The 18467-nt window shown below is 40.1% G+C and overlaps 1 protein-coding gene across 9 annotated transcripts in view; it reads right to left on the bottom strand.

The window, feature by feature from the left end:
- The window catches only part of RPS6KC1 (ribosomal protein S6 kinase C1), a 90628-nt gene that overhangs the window by 43503 nt on the left and 28658 nt on the right, over positions 1–18467 (bottom strand). For 8 of the 9 annotated variants that reach the window (XR_008749158.1, XR_008749159.1, XM_055816087.1 and 5 more), the window contains one exon: positions 6448–6566. Coding sequence is in view for 7 of the 9 variants with exons in the window: in XM_055816087.1 (XP_055672062.1) it covers positions 6448–6566 (119 nt within the window). In the remaining 2 variants the exon portion in view is untranslated. Of the gene's footprint in view, positions 1–6447; positions 6567–16805; positions 16865–18467 lie in introns of those variants that run through there. The other variant, XM_055816090.1, reaches the window with a different exon arrangement.

Here is an 18467-nt window from a genome sequence, read left to right as displayed (position 1 = left end):
GGTAATTCAGTTTGCTTCCCCCCTAGTGTTTCCCCTCCAGCATCCTTAATATGCTGTCCTCAAAAGCCAGAGCACCTCCTTGAAGCTCTCCCCAAAACTGGTTCCCTTTCATGTTGCCAGCCAACCACCTTCTGTCCTTTCCAATTCTTTCCCAAAAATGAACACTTATTTAAGCACAGTCTGCAAAATTCAAAAGAAAGGGTCATAAAAATATGTTCAGAAAGCATGGAGGAAAGTGTGCTTTTCTTTTGTGTTCACCTACTGAGCTCAACATTTAAGAGTTCATTATATATATCTTCAATTATTTGTCTGGGTCTTATAATTGTTTTGTCATGTAAGTGCTGCTAAGGAAGAGTACCAACAGCAGTTAAGAGAAAACAGACCTGATTCTACAAATCACTAAAGGTTTTGGCATGAAGAGCTAAAAAAACCTCAACATGAACTTTTTTCTCCAAGTCTAATTTAGGTTCCACGTTCTAGCAAGCTGTTGGAAGGCTGAAGGAGTTTTGTTGGGTTGTATTTTGGAAGTGTGCAATTCTTCTACAATAACAAAATATTTTCTTTGAAACAGTTTTGCTAACACAGTTTATTCGTGACAAGATTTCAAAAGCTTCTGAGTAATACATTTAACGTAACTGAGTATTTCCAAATCCTCTAGACTACTATAAAAATTTCCACTTCTATCTGCAGGTTTTATAACTGTTCCTCAATAATCAAGCTTTTGAAATTTTCTCTTATGCATAACATTTCAGCCGTGAATTAAGTTAATACATCTCCACAGAAGTTAATAGTTGTGTAATAATGCTATAGAATCACATTTATGTACCCATCATGTCTGAAGAGCCAAAAACCCCACCATACACGTTTTTGGTCCTTCTCTAAAATACCATCAATGGTGGCACAGTAATATTATGCACACACACTGTTTTTCATACATGTATTCTGCAGTCAGTTCTTACCTTCAAACATTTTACATTCACATCCACATCTCCACAACTCCCAGTAGCTTCTCCATTTTTATCGATTTCAGGTTATTTTGGGCTCTTTACAGTACTTTGGTTTCACTGTTGCAAAGTCTAATAGTAGAGCCCAATGATGGGAAGGCATCATATTCTGTCATGAAGCAAGCCGGAAGCAAACTCTAAATACCCAATTCCCACAACTATAGCAATTAAGCACTCTATGAAGCTGCCTGCTCCTCTGAATAGAGCAAAAAATCCAAGCTCAGCATCTAGCCAGCAATAAGAAAAATAACTAAAACCCAGCGCTCTCATCAAAATACAGGAAGAAAAAAAATACAGGAAGGAGGGTAACAAAAAAATCAAAAGCTTCATTTGCCTTTAGAAATAAGGCATTTAAATCCTAAAGAAAGTGGCAGGCTACTCTGCCTGCAGAAGGCCTTCAGCAGCCTGTCCAAATATCCCAGGATCTTCTCCCCTGTGGCTAGGCCCTGTATGTTTTGAAACTATTTCCAGACTATGAGCTGCACAGCTGGAGTTACCTGACTTAGGATTGGCATCACCAGTTGCTTTCACACCTTCACCTTTTGGCTAGCATGTGCTGATTCCAAGTAGAAAAGGATGAAGTTGACTGTGATGCTGGCCTCTGCAAAGACTCAGCAGCTTGTGGCCACCACTTACCTTCAGAAGGCTCTAGTTTTTGCAAGCTACCCAATGAAACACAGCAATAGCCCTTGCCTCAGCTTTGGCATCACTGCCAGCAGTTATAAGAGCAGGGGGAGAAAGAGAAGTACGCCACCAGCCAAGCAGGAAGAAAAGGCTCTCATGCTAACCTCATTTAAGGCAAGCGCACTAACCCTAGCCCAGTGACACAAACACCCTTTGATGGAGAATTATTTTACTGCTGACACTGACGCCTTTGACAGCGGTGACCACAGAACGTCAGGTGCTCAAAAAAGAGCACTTTCACAAACACCAGTGCAGAGCTGCACATCAAAATGCAATCTCCCCTCACCATTCAGAGGTCTGTGTCCCATACATTCAGTAACTATCCACCTATGGCATGGCCAAACCCTCAACTGCTGCAAGGAGATGCCTTCCAGCATCTCCTGGTCTGGCAAAACATGCTGGCCTCTTCCTCACACTGCACCAGCAGAAAAGCAGGTTGCATCTCTGCATGCATCTGTACTAGCCAGAGCTATGGCGTGCTTCAAAAGGCCCCCAGTGATCACCAGCTGGGGAGTGTATCCTCCCTGAAGCTGGGACACACCTTGGATGTGATCTTGGAAGCCCTGACACTGAATTTCTTATTTTATGTTAAATTTATATCTCACAGAAGTACAGCAACGTATTTTCTTTATACTTCAATGTAATTTTCATGCACATTTAATGAGAATTTTAGGAAGAAAGATATCTTATGAAAAGCACGAAGAATGAAGTCTGCTTCTCCTGCTTGGGCATCAGGCTTGCATGTACCTCGTGTTACTAAATTGCTTTGAAAATCAAAAATAATTGACATTTTAAAAGACAACAGCTTTTATAATGGTGCAAAAAACAATTCTGAGTATAAAAAAATGGGCATAAATAGAATCAAAAACTATTTCAAAGAGTGGAAAAAACATGCATTATAAAAATACCAAAAAAGTTAAAATGGACCCACAGCCTGTACCTGTAGCTGTGCTGGCCTCGCAGCTGACAGCTAAGTAGGACTGCAGCTTTCTGACAGTCAATCCAGTGTGATTCAAAGGCTGTTGCTGCAGCTCCCACTCAGGCTTGGAGGTGGCTCCCCAGAGCTGCTGCTTATTCAAGGGGCAGAGAAGAAAATACAGCTTGGAATCTGTAAAATGGCCTGCTGCTGCCGTTACACAGCACTCTTGAGTGTTTGCCATCAAGAAGGCCCTTGAGGCTGTTGTGCTGTGCCAGAGAAAGAAGAGGACAGCGTTTACTGCAGCTTGTTTTTCTAGAAGGTCTACATGCCTGTTTACAACCTCCAGAAGCTGTCTCCACATCTCCTATTCCTATGAGTCACAGCAAGGCTTTTCTCAATGTTTACAAGCTCCCGTCAAGTGAGTTCCCAGTTCATGGTCAGTTCCCTATGCTTCTTTTCAGCCTTAAGAAATCTTCTATCCCTTCTTAAGCCCTCTACACCTTTTTTTAACAGTGCCAAGGTTCTGCAAATGTCTCCTCTTGTGCTCCTCTCTTCACCACTTAAGACTTGCCAGCAGCAGGGTTGTTGCTAAGGATGCTATCCTTGAGAGCTACGCTGTTGGCTTTTTGTTGACGAAGGAAAAGTAACAAACTACTATTGTTCTTTGTTTAGTTTCCATGGCATCAAAGATAATTTTTCTTTGCAGTTCTGAAATGCCAAGCCTTTGTCACTAGGGAAATCTGGTCTTCAGAAAGGCAAGGGCCTGGTATTTTGAGCCATGGAAGAATAGCTCAACTTCTTTCTGCGAGAAAAGCCACCACGCTTTACCTTCGCATGGTGTTCAGATGGCATAGGGGTGGCTTAGGGTGCATTTAGCAGATGTAGCCTTTTGAGACAGATGCATGTGGCTCAGCATGTGGCTGGCACCCGAGCCTTTGGGAGATATGAAGGGCTGAGGGGTACAGGACAGTAACTGAACCTGCACTTCTGAGCTTACCTCTTCCCTTGCTTCACTGTCCTGGTGGATGAGAAAGAAGTAAAATGTCATGTTTAACAAGGACAGGTGAGCCTAGTTTTGATGCTTACTGTGATTGCTCCTTGTAAGGCCACAATAGGAAACACAAAGCTATCTACACCAGACAGGGGTGACAAAGTAATTCTGCCTTGTAAAATCAGGTCACGAACAAGAACACTTTGCCTTCAATGTCCATGCTTGCTTACTAGTCAGACCTTTCTCCGAGGTGCAGTTTCAGCACCACTACTGCCCATGAAGTTCTCCACAATGTGCCATGCTTCCCACAACAAAACCACACTCCACTAACCACAGTATAGGCACAGGTACTGCTAGAGTATGGCATTCGTCCATCATTTTCCAACCAATTTCAGTTGTGTGGTTCAAACTGCTGGGCTACCAGGTATAGCAGCACTTAGCTATGCTTCTGTGCGGTGGTTCTTCTCAAAGACTTCGGTGTCCCTCCAGCACAAGAGTTGATAAGAGACATCTTTACAGATCCATGTGGACAAAGAAGGTATTGTACAGCATTATTTAAATATTTGTATATATATCATGTCCAAGCACCAACATATGAACAAGAGATGGTATCAGTCAGCATGACCTACAGCAGTAGCAGGTGCTGGTGGTAACATACTAGTCTTGCCCTTGCATGACCAATGGCATGTAAACAGCAGTTAAAGAATCATCAAGCTGGTGTGAAGTGATGGTGAAAGGAGGAATACACACTAACCTTGTACACTAGAGACATAATTCCTTTAGGAGAAGGACATAAAATATCTGCATGTTTCCACTAGTGTCTGCCAAGACCCACACTGTATATAGATGCAGGTCATTTCAGTGCACTTATCACTGTCTGCATGGGATGGAATAATTCATGCAAACTCCAACATAAAATATCTTGGGCAGTAAAAAGGATAAGCAGTAACTAAAGTGCAAGAATTCATGTCTGATCAGCACCCAGCATTCAGGAAGAGTCACATTACTCACTTTCCCTAAGACGTTAAACTAGAGCACAGAACATGCCAGTTCTTGGCGGTTCCTACCACTACCCTTACAATAACTTTGGGAGATAAGTCCTTCTCCCAATTAACTTTTGGCTATCAACTTGGGGACAAGCTGTTCCTCACCACAACCATCATGACCCATCAGCACCATGTGCCCTTGATGCCAGCAAATTCCAAAGCTCTAAGACAAAAGTCAAATGTATGCATTATGAAGAGCAGCAAATAAAGGATATTAAAATACACATACAGGCTTAGGTAAAAAAAAGCCAAATTGTGGAAATGCTTTTTGTAAGAAGGACAATAAGCCAAGTGCAACATTTTGATTGTGCAAAGTCAGATTTGCCCTAACCTCTCAATGTTGAGTTTCAACACAGAAGGAGAACGGTTTTCTGTTCTCATCTTTTTTTTTTTCCTTGCCTTCTCCCAATTAATCCTGCTTTCCTCTGGATCTGCAAAGAAGGCATGTACCTTATTCAGTACAGCATAAAAGAGGAAATACTTTACCTCTCAAGTTCACATTCAAAAATGCAACCTATTTCTTCCTCCTTCCCAACCACAATTAGTTTTTAAACGTATAAAAAAGGCAAAAATAGGATGTTCATGGGTTTTTTTCCTTGTTCTGTGGTTTCCAAACACACTGAGATTTCCATTCAATATAGATTCTTCCCCATTTTCAGGGGTGTTTGACCCAAAGAAAGACTACCTAGTAGGAGTTCATATCAGTCCAAAATACTAAATTGTTCAAAGTACAATTCATAGCAGCAGCAAGACTCCAGATCTCACAAAATATATCCCATTTGGAACATCCTCAAAATCATACTTCTAGGGTCTCAACATAAAAAAAGCTGCTCTTCAAAATCAGTGGGTTTGCTTTTTTAATTTACTTCTTAGGCAATCATATTTTATAAGACATCCCATTTTTAAAGTAGTGCTCTCCTTAAAACATTTTTAGATCTGTGCAAAAAAAGAAGCAATAATCTTCTGCCCCTTTTGTCCTCACTTGATATAAATGCAGAGAGACAGGAAGTTGGTAACTTTTATATTTACCACAACAGGGTCATCAACAATTGCACAGTTTAGCATGACTGCCGTAAAAGTCTAAAGTAAGAACAGGTAAGTCCCGAAGGAACCTGTTTGGGGAAGGGCAAAGCAGAAATTTATTGAAGGTAACTTGGAACAAGCTTTGTTTGTCTTTTGTCTAAGTACAGATAAGGGTGTTTCTGCTTAGGAAGGTGGGAATTACTAAAGGAACGCCTCAAAAATCAAGAAGCAGCTAATCGCTAAAGCATATCCAAGAGAGACATTTGAAGGGATCAGGAAGAACATTTGCTCAATTAAGTAGTTATTTAGTGGGAAATTCATGTCATCTCCCTGCCATGTGCTTGATTCACTTCTGATACAATATTATGTGCTAGGCTAAAGAAACCAACAGCCTTCACACTCCCAACAGGAATGAGCAATTTTCTCATGGGAAAGTCAAAAGAAACATTATGTTCTAGTGTGGTTTTTTGCTTTACCTTTAAATTCTTTAGCATGATTAAAAATGTTTACATTGGCAACTGTGAGTAGAAGGAAAGCATGTGAAAAAACAGGCCTGTATTAAATCAAGCACTCTTCACAATGCTATGAAATGCAACCAACAAGAATCAGAAAAGAATGGCAACTTAACAGAAACATAACATCAAAATACTCCTCAGGCCTCCTGAAAGAGAAATTCTAGACAGCTTTTGAACCACAAGCCTGAATATGCTTTGCTAAAAGACAGGACAATTTAATTATACCAAGTTCTGGTTCAAAAAAAAGAAAGAAATAAAAGCCTACCATAGAAACGGATGCATCTTCAGACGATTTATGGTAGAGACTGGAAATTTTTTCAGCACGCATAAGGTATTCTGCAGTCTTCCTTTTCACTGCTTCTCGACGAGTTGGACTTGATTCACCTCAATGGAGAAAAAGAAAAGTTATTTTTTCTATAGAGAGAGGGGTACTAAGTAATCAAAGCACATGACTGCTTTGATTCTACCTTTTTGATTTCCTTTGGGTTATTCATAATCAAACCTACAGATATACATCTTATAAAAAGCAAGTACTATGATCTCAGAGTTTTACAAAAATAACAATTTAAGCTTTGCTACAGACTAAGGTAAATAAAAAGTCTTTCCTCATGTTTCTGTGATCTGGTATATGTTCCTATGGTAACATAAGTAAGAACTGAAACAAGCCACTGACCTAAACATTATACTCAAAAAAACCTCAGGGAAGGCACACTAAGACATTTACAACAAAACAATAAAGAAATTTGTTTTTTTCACCTTATGTTTCTCATATGGGCTTTCCTAAGCATAAAGAAAAGCCAGAAATGCTATTAATAGCCAGAAGGCAACATGAGAGACAACAAGACTCTTGCTCACAGCTTTCCGATGCTACACATGAAGAAAGGAAGCAGCATTTGCACCAACCACCTCACTTCCCAGATAGCCGAACCATGCATGTTATGATTAGACTACCCAAACTCTTGCAAGAGGTTAGAATCCCACGACACCACACAAATTCCGTATTCACTCTAAAGCTTACAGTTTGCATTTAGGCATTGACATCATGAACAGTATATTGTTATAATAGTCTTAATTCGTGATGACAACACCCAGCTGCCAAGCAAAGACAGTCAGAGACAACTGTCCCAGAAAAGGCATGAACAATAGAAAAGACTTCATGCGACCCTGACAGGCTCTTCCAGCCCTAACTTAGACCATCCAAGACTTGCAGAAACAGCCTTGGCTGTGACAGGCTTCATGCACCAACAGGTGCAAGCCAGCACCTCTCACAAATCAATGCTCAAACAGGGCAAGGAACTGCAAGGAGATCTGCCTGACAGGTATTCCACATGAAAGACAACGCAAAGAACAGGAAAGGTAATAAATTAAACATGCAAATACACAAACCCTAAGCAACAGCAGATAACAGAGACAATTAACGAAGACTAGAACTCATAAGACACTGATCAATGGATCATGAAAGGAACCTCTGAGTGTAACCTTGAAGAAGTTCAACTAGAAACTTGGTAACTGATAAAGGAAAAAGAAAAAAACAGGATTATTGTGGGTTATCAAGAATGAGCCTCATAAAAAAAGAGCAAACTTATTATGGGATGTCTGAGGGAGAACTTACTGTGTAAATGCTTGCACGTAAAACATTGTGGGAGGCTTTCAGGTGGGGATTGTGGCAATGTGTAAGACATTGTGCGATGTTTAAAGGCAGGATTAACAGTGAGGAAATGGAGGGGTCAAGGTGGAGGAGTGGCACAAGCATGAGAAAACAGAGGTAGGAATTTCATGGGTTGACTGTGTATAAGCAGACTGCTGGTCAATATGCTTGTCTGACTGAGCCCTGCACCTGACCACCACTATTGGTCTTACCTTCTTATGAAAATCTGTTCCTTACTGTTTCCTGCATTAGTGTGCTCATTATTCTCTGTGCATAAGGTGTGCCAACAAGTTTCAAGCAAGATAAGCAGGCAAGTCAGACAAAGCGTCCGAGAGCTGGACTATGGACCTCGGGGCCAGCTACCAGAGACACCTGAAGAGCAGGTCTTTTCCTGACCAGCAAATAGTTTGAAAGAGTCTGGGCTGTTCCTGCTGCCCGTGGTTACGCAGGTGTCTGTAAAGGCAATATCCATCTGCCTGTGTCAATCTGATGTCTGTACAGGGTATGTGTGCACATATGCAAGCCCCCCTCAGAAATTTGCACTCAGCTTCACTGCTGGTAGGACCCAAAGAAGCAGTAAGCTGCAGCCACATCTCTCCAGCAGCTCAGGGAAGGAGGAATTGCTCTGATCCTTCAGTCAGCCAGATCTGGCTATCTTTAAAACCAGCTGCTTAATAAAGAAGGAGCGGTTGTCCGACTGTTCAGTTTTCCCAGAGCACCTTCTAGATGGCAGAGAACAATGAAAAACACGAAGTACAAGGTCTCTTCAGAGAGCTCTGCTGTAGGCTCTCAGAGCCGCTGTTTTCCTCCCGCCCCACACAAGAGAAAATGAATCGCTGCTCTTGCTTTAAACAATCCTTAGAATCAGAGCGTGAAGAAAGCAGAGGCTCTTTCCACTTTACGTTGACTAGTAGCAGACCATGGCATTTTGACCCTGTTATAAAATAAAGACTCACCCTTCCTTTCATATCATGACTCCAAAACTACCTAAACGCACAGAACCACCACACAGACTCCACCAAGAGTAAATAGAAGAGATCTGCAATCTACCCCAAGCTCTGCTCTAAGTGATCTACTATAAATCTTATTATCCACCTCACAGTAGGAAGGAAAAGTGATTGTCACCTCCTTGGACAGACACACAGAGCCCTGCTCTGCAAAAAGCTTTGACTATATTTGGTCTGGGAAGAAGCTGGACAGTCAGAAATTCAGTGTACTTTCAATACACAATATTATGGATATGTACCAATTTCACAGTTATTTCTCTCATTTTAAAGACAGAGGGGACTGTACCAGGTCCAGCACCTCTAACATCATCCTCCACTTAGCAGGACTCTCCTGGTGAAATTCCCCTAGATGAGACTGTCAGTCTTACTCCCATCTAGGATTAAAAAAAATAACAACATTCAATTGTTTGAACTTGGATTTGGCTTTACCAGAACTGAATAGATACACAGTATTTTATAAGTGTGTGCTGCAATTTCTTAAAACATGACTAATATTCTTGCTTTCATCTCTCCACTTAATCTTGCAGCTCCATATAACTTTCTTGTGCCGATCCACTGGTATTGCCCACATTCACTTGGACACACGAAGTGGCACTCAGGGAAAACAAGTCATCTGCACAGCAACAATAAACTCTTCAGCCACAGCATTTTCTTCAAGCAGACAGGTAGAAAACTGCTAGGTTACTGTCTAAGGCTGTCATAAAAGTCAAGCTTACTGCTTAATTGTTAGTTATATGTATTTAGTTTGGATGTTTATTGCCTTTTTTTCAATGCTTCAGTAATTTTACAGTAATTAACACAAACAAGCTAGGAAGTCCCCTTAGAGCTGTCTTTGTTCTCCCTACTTTCACAAGACCTTAATTTCAGTTTTCCTTCTACTTTTCCTTCGTGAGTAATCTGTTAAATAACATTTGCAAAATGTTCACTCTTTACAATCTTCAGCCATAAAAGAGGGTGTGGAGTCACAAAACATTCACTCAACAAGTTCTTGCATCTTATTTGTTAATAAGATCACTAATGGTTTAAGTCTCTGAATACTTCAATAGTTGTATGTTTGAGAATTAGATTTATGGAAATAGGATATTCTTCACATTAGTTTAACCAAGAAAAGGTAAAAAGCTACATTCCAACATAAATTCCCATTTAAACATCCAATATCTCACAAAAATCTGTAAAGAAATGCAGGATATTCATTTTTAAAATAAATAAATAAATGTTACTTAAAAAGCCTTAAACACCGGGTGATGAGTAATAATAAAGACCCCATTAAACTAAAAATAATCTTTAGCATTTATGTCAAATTTCAGGTCATAGAACTCTTCACTTAAAACCAAATAAATCACTAAAACACAGTACTAGAACAAATCCTCGTATTTGACAGATGTTAAAGCTGTGATGCAGACTTTAAGCATATGTTTTTTAAATGCAATATTACATTTTGCTACGGAATAGTGGGTTTAGTTATGCAAAAAGTGTACTCTCAAAAGAATCAACTAATTTATTCCTAGTTAAGAACTTTTGATTTAAACACTGTGTGAGCATATTGAGCTCCTATTTCCATTCTGTGGTTAGCCCACAATAATCGAAAGAGGTATCTCTCTTTAATTACAATTTAAACTTGAAAGGCATTTTTCTTTAAATGGCAGCAAACAGGAAATGTTTAAACTGTGTCAAAGCCTTTGATGAATCTTTACAACTGCTCATAAAAGATCATCCTGCTTAAAATAATATTGATTTTTCATTTATTTTCCTAGATACTAGAAGATTTACGTTTCATCTGATCAGGATCAAAGCTTCTCCCAACTCCTGATCACTGGGATTAAATCAGCAATGTCATTTTACACGTTTAAAAACTACACTGCTAAAGCAAGATATAAAAGTGTAGCCAGGCTGATCATAGAGACCTTAGAATGAAACCCCTCAAGATTCCCCGTTTCTCTCTCTGCATTTGCTACAGAGCAGCTGTGCCTCACACAGATTCACATGAATGAAAATATTAAGGCAAGAAACCACCCACTTAGTTTATTTTCCATATGACTTTCCTGTAATTATTTTGTAAACTGTTCACACAACAATATATAAAAACATCTGCAAAAACAGGTAATTAATGTGTCAAGCCAAACTAATGCATTTTTTATGGTGTCCATGCTTCGTCAACTGTAATTATAACTCTTTTTAAGCAAATGATGATGTGTTTGTTGCAATGTGCAAGTGGTTATTTTAGATGCTCTGTTTACTATTACTGCAAACAGAATATAAAAACTCTACAGCTACTCTGTCGCACGTATAAGCCTTCATCTACACAAGCACAAGCAGGCTGCTCCCTCATTTTTCCAAAGGCTTTGCCTATTTCAAAGAAATAAAAATATCTTAAAATGAAAATTGGCTTTGGAAAGGCTGACCAGGCCACCCACTGACCAAAGTAACAGTAGCCAGGATATTAGGACAGCAGCCAATAATTTAAAATTTGTTCTTTAATTTTTATTTCTAAGGACAGCTCAGCTACAATATATTTACCAAAACAGACGTTCCTAACAACATTCAAATGATCTTGAGAGTTTGATAGAGGAAAACCACAAATATCAAAATAATTGTGCCACTGAGCTCATCTTGTGACTTGCCTGCTTGTTTTCCCATAGTCCAGTGATTTGAATGAAAAATGCAGAGAAGTAGTATTTCCACGTAGTATGTACATAGCAGTAGCATCTGGGAAACTAGCAATGTTTTTGTCTTCTACTCAAGTCTCCTACTCACACCTCACAGCACCTCAGAAAAGTACATATACCTTTGAGAGGTTAGCTAACTCTGTTGAAGTGGCAAGCGTTCGGTTCAGTTAACTGTTTATTCAGGCACCCAATCTTCTGTAATTCTATCATATACAAAAATTATTTATGTTCAGATATTAATAGCAAAAAGCTGTGAAAGGGGGCCATATCCAATAAACCCAAACAAAAAAAATCTGGGCAGTAAGGACCATGGGGAAAAAAAATTTGTCCTTTTCCCTCAAACAATCTGGAGTACTACTAACAAAACACATCTCAGATGTACAGAAGAGCTGTCAAACTTGCTCTGGTCCTTAACTATTATCTTGATGCATTTATCTCACTGGATGGTAACAAAAATAGCTGTAGTCACCATTTGCCACTAACATATACAACATCCCACATTCAGTGAATCACAGTATATAGCACCCACCTAGGAATTCTAGACATTCCTTCCTTCCCTCCTTTGTGTCTGACCACCTCCAAATCATCCCCTCCTGGGCATTAGAGATTTTCCTCAGGAAGAGCCAATCTGTCAGGACAGCATTAGTACACTCCAAACCTAACTAGCTGCTTAACCAGTATGTGGATATTTCCACAGAAAAGGTAAGGCTAAAAAGTTAGCATCACCTGTCCCAATCCTCTGTAACCTCCATATTCTAAATCTTCCTGCTTTTCTCTCAAACTTACTAAAAATATATGTGGGCTGCCTTTATTTAAAGATGATATCAGAAGAGATTTGCTCCAGGAAGGAATGTCCTCTTGCAGAACAGGCTACAAGGAACTTGTGGGAGACTGCCTGTTGTGCTAACCCCAAACTCCATGTTCTTAACAATTTAAACAGTAAAACTTTCTCTAAATACTGAAATCTTCAATGAAACATTTATAATTGCCAAATCTAACAGCTATAATACCTTTTTTATTTTTAAAAGTTTCTTTATCTTCTTCACAGTCTTCCTGCACATATCACCCAGCTGGATTGCTGAATTTTTCAAAGAATTGCTCTCTATAAAAATGCAAGGGAGTAAGCCTTAAAAGATTTATTTCTTCTCACAATGAAAAGAGGTTTAGCAGCACCTTCCTTATTAGTGGGTAGCCCAGCTGTTATTTTTGCCTAATTGGTTCAAGAGGACCTCTGTTCTTCTTAGGGCAAACACTTCTTACATCATGTGAAGCAGACTCCTTTGTCCATATTAGCCAAACAAAAGCTCAGGCACACCATAAGTGACAATGCGGCTCATAATCCAGCACACATTTGTGACCACTTTGGACACAGTTTTATAACCCCAAAATTTATTTCAGGAAGGGGGAGAGCTGCTGATTTTGGAATGAGTCTCTACCAACTTTCACAGGAGAGTGGGTAACCTTTAATTTTCAAACAATTACTTAAGTGAAATGTGGCAGGTGCTGTGGTAGAGGGACACTTCAGCATCAAGGAAAGACACTATAGATTCTAGCAGCAGGTGGCAGTTTGGAATTGTGATATAAACCAGCTAGCTCATCGTCTCCACTATGCTATATATAATGATTAGTTCTTTTGAGGTGATGGCCAAATTCTGCAGCTGAAAAAAAAACCACCTGTAAATATTAAAAAATAAGACCAACATGAAGCCCATTATGGTAAAACAGTTTGAAATGATCTTTTTTCCTTAGCGTTTTGAGAAAGTCAACATTTATTAAATGCACCACATTTATCTAGCAACCAAGAAGAAAAGCCACTTAAAAGTTAAACCTCTCATGCTGAAGCACAAATGTGTGACAGTGAGTGAACACATAAGAAATCTTCTTCCAGCTTCCCAGCGTGCTCATAACTATTATGTCAACATTTTATACGTAATCTTCACTGCAGGTTGCTCAAAACACAAATCTACACTGCCTATGAAGTTACCAATTCTGCATCCTGTAGAAAACATAAGGTTACACATCAGTGGTGTAAATGTCCAGGTAAATGCCTCTCTGGAAAAAACAAATGCTGGCATATGTGCCAAAGTTAAGATTACATAGATTAAGAATGCTGTGGGTGAAATGTGTTTGAGTGACCAGTAAAGCAGGAGCGAGTAACACTCAAGATAATATGAAACATAACTTTCCAGAAATTCTAATCAACAAACATCTGTTTATAGAGAAATTCCCATGTTAAATCCACAAGGTGGGGGGCAACTTGTCATGTGCTGGTGTGACTATCTGGCAAAAAAAAAAAAAATGAATGGTCACACAGCACGTACCATTTTTGGGAGGAAAAGCTGAACTTCCCATCCATCTGCTAAAGCTCATAGTCTTCAACTGCAAGATATTTAACCAAAGTAAGAATTCACAGTATGAGAAATACTCTTAAACACTTCCCTGTAAAACTACACATGCAAAAAAAAAAAAAAAACCAACCTTGTGAGTGCTGCATGACAGAAGGACAAGTGCTGGCATCCTAGCACAGATAAGGAAACAAAATGGTCACAGCAAGTCCTCCAATGCAAGCACCCCAGGAGGAGAGCCACTGACAGTCAGAGCATGGAAAGAAGTTACACAGGCCACCACCACAGAAACAAGGAAAAGATTTTCCAAGTTCTCTACACTCTTCTTTCTCACATAAAAGGACAAGTCCAAATTAGAATTAGTAACCACAAACATTCCCTGTTTCAGAGCAGAGGGAATGCAGACACACAAGCACCTACCTCTTCAAGTAAGAGCAAGTTACTGCAGTTTGAAGCATAAAGTATTACAGAAAGAAAAGAAGAAAAAAAAAAAAAAGACACAAAAAAACAGTAATGAGATTCATCCTGATGATCTAATAGTATCATATCTAAGTACTAATATATTTCATATGTGCTTTTATATATAATACTATGGGAAATGGTATCTTTCCATGAGCAATCACTAAAATCTCTGAAACAGAAAAGCCAGTGACAGACCTTGTAGAGATCAAACCTATACTAGTCCTTCTACACAGCTCTGAAGATAGAGAGGCTATTTTAAGATACTGGAAAGGAAAAGAGGGAAAGAGGACAGGAAGAGAGAAAAGAAGGATGTGAAAAGAGAGAAGCTGTATATGCAAGAGCTGGTGGGGGAGTGGGTGGAGAAATCAGAGCACTGATTATCATGCAGCATCATGCCCTTAAACGTATCTATGCAATTTTTCTATTCCAGCTAGTAATTTGCCTCAATTCATCTACAGTGCCCAAGGCATTTAATTCTGCAGCCAGAGACTTCAATTTTCTCACCTAAGGACAGAAGCTGCAGTGTAACCTAGATCAGTCTGTTCTGTCTACACTGAATGCTGGAAGAAGCATGGCAACCCCACCAGGTCTTCTGATGGGAGGTAGAAACCCCACATAGCAACAGTCAAAAAAAAGATTAATGCACATAGCTGCAGCTAAGTGCTGGCTAACAACAGCTGAGATAAAAGGCTGTGCAGGCAGGAATGTCTGTCAAAGAGGCTGGGCATAAGCAGCAACCTGGCAAGAAGCTGCTATAAGGACAGACTCCGAAATCTTGGAAAGGTCAGATCAACACCAAGCCAATGCAGCTAGCTGTCTCCCCCAGAAAAGGGAAGAAAGAACATGTTTAAGACGCACCTCGTCACATATTTATTCATTCTTTAACAGCCACATGCTAAACCACCACATTCAGTCATCTCAGCATCACGCCCTACATGTTGGCTTACAGGTATTGCTACAATTCACCTTAACATGTACTGTAAGGCTCTAAGCTGTGCAACAGGTACTAAACCCCAGACCTTTACCAGCCTCTTGGTGCAGCGAAGTCTCGCAGTTCAAGTGGAATGAGTATTCCTTTGCATAGCTGAATCTGATTGTATTTATACATTAACCAACTCCACCATACTTTACCGGCACACATTGCATTTTACTGCTTTGCCACGATGAAGTGTCTAAATGTAGGACTTCTGCATATGGAATAACATCACTCAGGGTGATCCATCCAGCATCTACTGCAGAGTGATGGATCCTATAGCACTAACATTCTGAATATCTGTGTGGCCTGCAATAGGCTTGCAAGCTAACACATTTTAGTTATGAACAGCTCATAGCCCATATCAGCATGGGGTTCAGCATCACTGGCGGTACAATGGGATTAGATGACTTTTTTTTTTAAGCAAACCATAGTATTTCCAACATCCTTTCTTAATCTAGCTGCTTGTCTACAGACAAGTCCTGTCCAAACATCTAGCCTTCTGAAACAGCAGCTGTGATTCCAAGGTTGTGTGAAGCACTACGAGAGAGGGAGCACTCTGTATGGCTGCTTAGAAAGCCCAACCCAAACAGTCCTACAACACCATCACAGTCCAACAGCAGGAAACAGAGACAGTTTTCAGCTCCTTCGGAAGGAATTGGGGCAGGAAATTTTTGTCTTTACACTTCCACAGCCTCAGTGGAAGTGTAAACGTACAACAGCTAATAAGGCAAGTGACGATACACTATAGGAGCACAGAGGTCTGAGATCAGGGCAGAGGGGAGAATTACAGTTCCATCAGTCACCCTGTCATTAACCTTTCCCTGTGGGGCCCATCACAACTCTAAGGGTTTCCCTGCAGACATCAGCTCACACCTCAATGCATCTTCTCAGAAAACAGGTCTGTTGCTCCAACCAGGCACAGCTGCTGGGTAGCTCAGAAACCGCCTAAGAGATTGTTACTCTCCGTAAGAAACACTACTCAGAGGACTTACCAAGTGAAAGGAATTTAAAATAGCTACTGTATTATAACAGAAGTTTATATTCACATTTCTTATGTGCCATTCAATGAACAAGCAAAGATGCTTTTCACTCTGGAAGCCAGAAATGCACTCATGGAATAGCCATGACTGTTCCCTTTTTCATAAAGTACTGTCTTCTTGGCATTCTGTCAAGCATGCTCCTGTTTGCATCCCTGGCTCCACCACAAGTTCAAATCATAGCCCATCATAATCCCAGTAATTAGACACAAGTTGGTTTGTTTTCAGTATATCCAAAAATATCATCTAGTTCTCCAAAGTATTCCCAGCATTTCATTGTATATGCATTTCTGGGTTAAAAGTCAAAGTCATTTTAGCAAGGTTCCAGTAATTTGTGTAATTTTTGTTCCAGCTCTGTTTACTGGATAATCATTAAAATAGCACGAAGCAGTGCAAAACTGACATTCACAGCCTGCTTTCAAAGACACACCAGCAGCTTATCTAGAAGTTGTAGATACCCAGTGTAAAACACAGATACATACCTGGAAAACAGTTCGCGGCTGCTGTGACTTAAGAGGCACCATATACTTCATGCAACAAGGTCCATGCTGCCTAGCTGAACCAGCCCCCTAAAACAAATAGCCATTGTGCTCAGCCACAGCTGTTACACATGTGAAAACACCCCAAATCTCTAACAGAGTAAATGGATCACCTCCCTTCAGATGTTAATGTGACATGGAGCCTTGTAGGTAACATACCAGCAACGAACACGTTTGCTTTCTAAACCACATAGAAAAGTACAGGATCTGTTCTACATAAATTAGACTCACTGTATTGTGAAGTGTTCTTGCTTCATCATGTGTCTGAAGTTACTGAAATCCAGCAATAAGCAATCGTGTTAACTCTGTTCACAGCTCAGACAGCCCCTCCCATAATGGATATAACTTGAGAATGGCTGGAGTTGGAAAAAGAGGTGCAGCTTATACAGACAAAACTCCCTCCTTTACTACAAAAAACTCTTTCCATAATTTCACCCTCCTGATCTATTCTTTCCTAACATAAACTACACCTTAGGCCAAAGTTAGGGAAAGCACTACTTCACATAAAACAGTTAACTTCCAGCCTAGAAGTTGGTGGCTTGCTATCGATTAGTGCATTTTTTTCCATCACTAAGCCTGAAGCAACACATTGACCTCAAAGTGCTCTGACATGCTAGCAAAACAAAGGAACAGCTACAGATGTGAGCCAAAGTTTCTATCCATTGGTATACTTAATATGCTCCAAAAGGCAGATTCAGATTTCAGATGGTATCAGCTCCTGAAGAATTGTTTAACCATCCTACACAACCCTTACATACCTGCCTCCCAAAAGCCTCAAAATCCTGCACACAGCAATGCCAGAAAACAGGAGAGGGGCAGCAGAATCAGTACATATTCAGAGAAGAAAGAAATTATGGCAGCTATTCCCTCTCACTGCATGCGAGGGAGCTCTGGTATAAGTGAAACAGGGAGGTACAAGAGTTACAGGTAGTTCGGTGGCAGTCCAAGGGCTCTACCGCCAGTCCAAGAATTTGTTATCCTTCCCACTGACAAATGTGTTTAATATTAAGTGCACGTATGGAGCAGAAATAGGCCCAAGATTTATAAAAAGCAGATGCCCAGAGTCCAAGGTATACACTAGCCTCTCAGGGGGCGTACAGCGTTCATTCCCCAAGTTATGTGTGTATTAGGCCTTTTGTCAGGATTATGAATAGGACATTAAAAGATTTAATACTAAAAGTCTGCAAGATACTAGCAGAGCAAAACACATATGCACCTTGCACAGTATAATTAACAGCACCATACTTCTGAGAGCATGCACACACAGCTGGAAACAAAGTCAAGATAGACATTTCTTTGGTGTAATCATATGCAACATCTGCCTCGTCTAGCATTAGTGCCATCAGCTCAGAGATGGAAAGTCATCAGGAACATAACAGGCTCAAGTGTGTTCCAACCACCTTCACGGAAGCCAGCTACTTCAAACTAAACACAAGCCTATAAATTGCAGTAATAAACTTACTGGTACAGCACTTTGACAAGGCAGCCTTAAGTAGTAAGGAGATCTTGTACCAAGCCTGAAGGAGCGGCTGGCAACAGAGACACCCTTACATTTCAGATACATCTAACCAGCTTAGTGGCTTCACACTTCCGAGGTAATTCTGA

Source organism: Falco peregrinus, chromosome 11, assembly GCF_023634155.1.
Source record: "Falco peregrinus isolate bFalPer1 chromosome 11, bFalPer1.pri, whole genome shotgun sequence".
Taxonomy (NCBI): domain Eukaryota; kingdom Metazoa; phylum Chordata; class Aves; order Falconiformes; family Falconidae; genus Falco; species Falco peregrinus.
This window is presented reverse-complemented; position numbering and strand designations above follow the sequence as displayed.